General features: G+C 57.9%; 1 protein-coding gene across 1 annotated transcript in view; it reads left to right on the top strand.

Annotated features, from left to right (window-relative positions):
• IGSF9B (immunoglobulin superfamily, member 9B) overlaps positions 1 to 3,416 on the top strand; it is a 105,450-nt gene that overhangs the window by 88,587 nt on the left and 13,447 nt on the right. The window contains exons 16-18 of the mRNA XM_010002891.1: positions 673 to 834; positions 1,606 to 1,651; positions 2,883 to 3,414. Of these exons, the coding sequence (XP_010001193.1) occupies positions 673 to 834; positions 1,606 to 1,651; positions 2,883 to 3,414 (740 nt within the window). The remainder of the gene's footprint in view (positions 1 to 672; positions 835 to 1,605; positions 1,652 to 2,882; positions 3,415 to 3,416) is intronic.

Raw genomic sequence — 3,416 nt, 5'->3', positions numbered from 1 at the left:
CTGCGGTCTCTCTCTGCCCCCAAGTGGTGCCAGCACAGTGTGCCCGCCTGCTGCAACCTGCTTGTCTGCCCTGCCTCCTCTCCCACTATTTTTCTGATGGGCCTTGGCAGAGGGTGCACCCATGTGTGCATGTGCCGTGGCCCCAGGGCTGCCCTCCCCAGGGCTGGGAGCGGGCACTCCGGGCAGGAGGCTGCGGGCTGACCCTGCGTGCGAGGCCAGTGCAGGGGATGGGCAGTGTTTGCATCCACAAATTTCCCCAGTCGGGGTCTGCAGGGAGGGTTGGATGTGCATATGGTGAGGGAAGGGGCCTCGTGAGGGTTCAGAGCCCTGTTTTCATTTGAAAGCTGGAATGAAGCACTGACAAACAGGGTGAGTTACCTTGTGCTGCCGCAGCGGGTTATTGGGCTGGGAGATAAGTGCAGGTTTGGTGCAGTCATGTGTGTTTGCACAGAAACGTGTATTTGTGTGGTGTGGAGACATCTTCCCTGGGGGTCCATCAGCTGTCAGGGTTATTTGGGCTGACTGCTCTCCCCAGGTGGGCTGGGTTGGAAGCAGAGTCTCAACTTGGAGATGATCATTCCTGAGACTTTCACGCTGGGCGGGGAAGGCAGCAGGCGGGGGGTGTGTGTGTGCACAGCACCTCATTGTTGTGGTTTCTTTCCCCCTCCCCAGACGTATTCCCTCAGCCTGACCTGACGGACGAGGGTCTAGCCCGCCCAGTCCTGGCTGGCATCGTTGCCACCATCTGCTTCCTGGCTGCTGCCATCCTCTTCAGCACACTCGCCGCCTGCTTCGTCAACAAGCAACGCAAACGCAAGCTCAAGCGCAAGAAAGGTGAGCCCATCCCTGGTGTGCTTCCTTCCTTCCTCCCTCCTTCCCTCCCTCCCTCCCGTCTCCTCCTCGTTTCCCCTCCCTGGTTGTGCTGTGGTGGTAACCTTCTTCCCTGTCTGTGTCTCTTCTTCCGCCCGCGCGCGTCCTCAGGTGAAACCCTGACTTCATCCCTCGGCTGTGCCTGAAAGCGCCCGTGCTCGGGAGCGGGAGAGGCAGGGTGGGTGAAGAGGCGACAGAGAAACTAGCCTGGGATGTCCAAGGGAGTCCTCTCGCGTGGTGATCACTCCTAGAGCTGGGGGTTTAGGGCTGGGGTGTCCTCTGGGCCAGACGTAGAGGGGGACCGCTCACCTCCTTGAGGTCCCCCTGGAGCTGGGCTCTCCAGCTGTCCCCTGCCCAGCCCAGAGTGGGCAGTGCATGACGGTCACCCTAGGCTAGAGGAGACCCCTGCAAAGGAGACCCTGCTGCTCTGCTTCCTGAAAGTTGGGGCTGCAGTGGCTGAGCAGGAGCAGCCTGTAGAAAAGGGTGGCTGGGGAGCTGGAGAGGGCAGGGAGTGGCTCCTTCTCCTCTAGCTTTCAAGGGAGGCTGTGGCAGCAGGAGGGGCAGGACCCTGTGTCGGGAGCTGTTTGTTGTCAGCAACCATTAAAGCGCTGGAGCAATGAAACCTTGGCCTCTTGTTGAGTGTCTTTTGTTGTCTTGATGTTGAGTTTGTCTTGTCTCTGTCGTGTTGCGCCTCCTTAGCCTTCTCTCTTCTTTCCCCTTTTTATTCTCTTCCAGACCCTCCTCTCTCGATAACCCACTGCAGGAAGAGTTTGGAGTCCCCGTAAGTATCTGTCTTAGATGCAACCCCAGGCTCTGGGTCTTCAAGGTTCCTACAGTTGTTGCAAGGCTCCAGTGGAAATGTCTGACCTGGTTGGGTTGCTTCTGACAAGTTGTTTTGGGGGTTCCCTGAACTTGTGGGAACACAACAGTTCACAAGAGACTTTGGAGCTGGAAGCAGCAGGGACAAAGGCAGCAAACTTTAAGCTAAGAGCTGACCCCTTTGGATCTGTGGACATTCACCAAAGCTGGAGTTGACTGATGGAACTCAATGACACACCCAGCTTGAAGGGGTTCCTTAGGAGAAGGGCTAGCCTGCTGCATATGGAGTCCTTTATGCAAGCTTGGTGGAGTTTTTGAGTTGTTCTCTGTTGGCTTTTTTTTCTTGGGAAACTGGGAGAATCCCATGAAGATTACCCTGCTGAATCCTCTTTCCACATGTGCCCCAAGGTGGTGGATTGTGGTGGATCTGCTCCTTGTGGAGCCCATCAAAAGCACGTATAGCTGCTGATTGGTGGGAGCATCATCAGTGGGAGCATCTTCCAGAGTTTGGGATGTAGATACCTCTTGCTTCCTGGACCACTCTCAGTGCTGGTGGATCATGTTGTGGCTTTTCTTTTTGGTTCATCCACTGTGGTGAAATAACCATGGCTGCACTGTCTCTGTTGGATCTGCTACCTTTTCCCTTTCAATCCTGTTTGTCCAAGGCTTTCTGGATAGGGTTGAGTGAACTGTTCTGCTGCTCTCTTTGAGGCTCTCAGCCTTATGTTTGAGTGTTGAGAAAGGGGAAAATTTGGTCTGAGAAGATCCATCAGCATCTCCAAGTGAGATGCTGACTTCTGTGGAAGGGGCTGTTTGCCTTATGTCCCTCCTCTCAGGGGTTTTCCCAGGTGTGGGTAGCTCAGGTGAACCTTTGACAGAGTTGGAAGTGACCTCTGGATCTGTCTTTTGTCCTGCTGGGGCTGTGAACCTTGTTTGCAAGGCCCTGGTGTGGGCTGCCTGCCCTGGGGGAGGGAAGCTGAGCACACCCAGCTCTGCTCCTGAGGACCAGGGACGATGTTCCCTGCTGCTGGTCCTGTGGCCAGGCAACACTCTGCCATCCTGCTTATCCCAGCAGTTCCTCTTTTGAGAGCTGGTAGAGCTTGGTTTTCTGGATCCACCTGCAGGGCGAGAAGCCCTCCTTTCCCCTCCAGGTGACTCTCCCCTCTCTTTGCTTTTTCTCCCCTGTGGTCCAGGTTGTCTTCCGGCAAGGTGAGTCCCGAGAGCATCCGCACTCTCCGTCCCCCCTCGGAGTCCTCAGACGACCAGGGCCCGCAGGCCAAGCGGATGCTGAGCCCCACCAAGGAGAAGGAGCTCTCCCTTTACAAGAAGACCAAGCGAGCCATCAGCAGCAAGAAGTACAGCGTCTCCAAGGCGGAGGCCGAGGCCGAGGCCACCACCCCCATCGAGCTCATCAGCCGCGGGCCCGACGGCCGCTTCGTCATGGACCCGGCGGAGATGGAGCCCTCCCTGAAGACGCGGCGGATCGAGGGCTTCCCCTTCGTGGAGGAGACGGACATGTACCCCGAGTTCAGGCAGTCGGACGAGGAGAACGACGACCCCGTTGTCCCCGCCTCCGTCACCGCCCTGAAAGCCCAGCTCACCCCTCTGTCCTCCAGCCAGGAGTCCTACCTTCAGCCACCAGCATACAGCCCCCGCTTCCAGCGGGCGCTGGAGGGTCCCGGCGCCCTGCAGCCCACGGGCCCGGCCCGCCCGCCCGGCCCCCGGGC

Source organism: Chaetura pelagica, unplaced genomic scaffold, assembly GCF_000747805.2.
Source record: "Chaetura pelagica isolate M959 unplaced genomic scaffold, ChaPel_1.0 scaffold38, whole genome shotgun sequence".
Classification (NCBI taxonomy): Eukaryota; Metazoa; Chordata; class Aves; order Apodiformes; family Apodidae; genus Chaetura; species Chaetura pelagica.
Note: the sequence above shows the minus strand (reverse complement) of the source record. Positions and strands in the feature narration are given on the sequence as shown.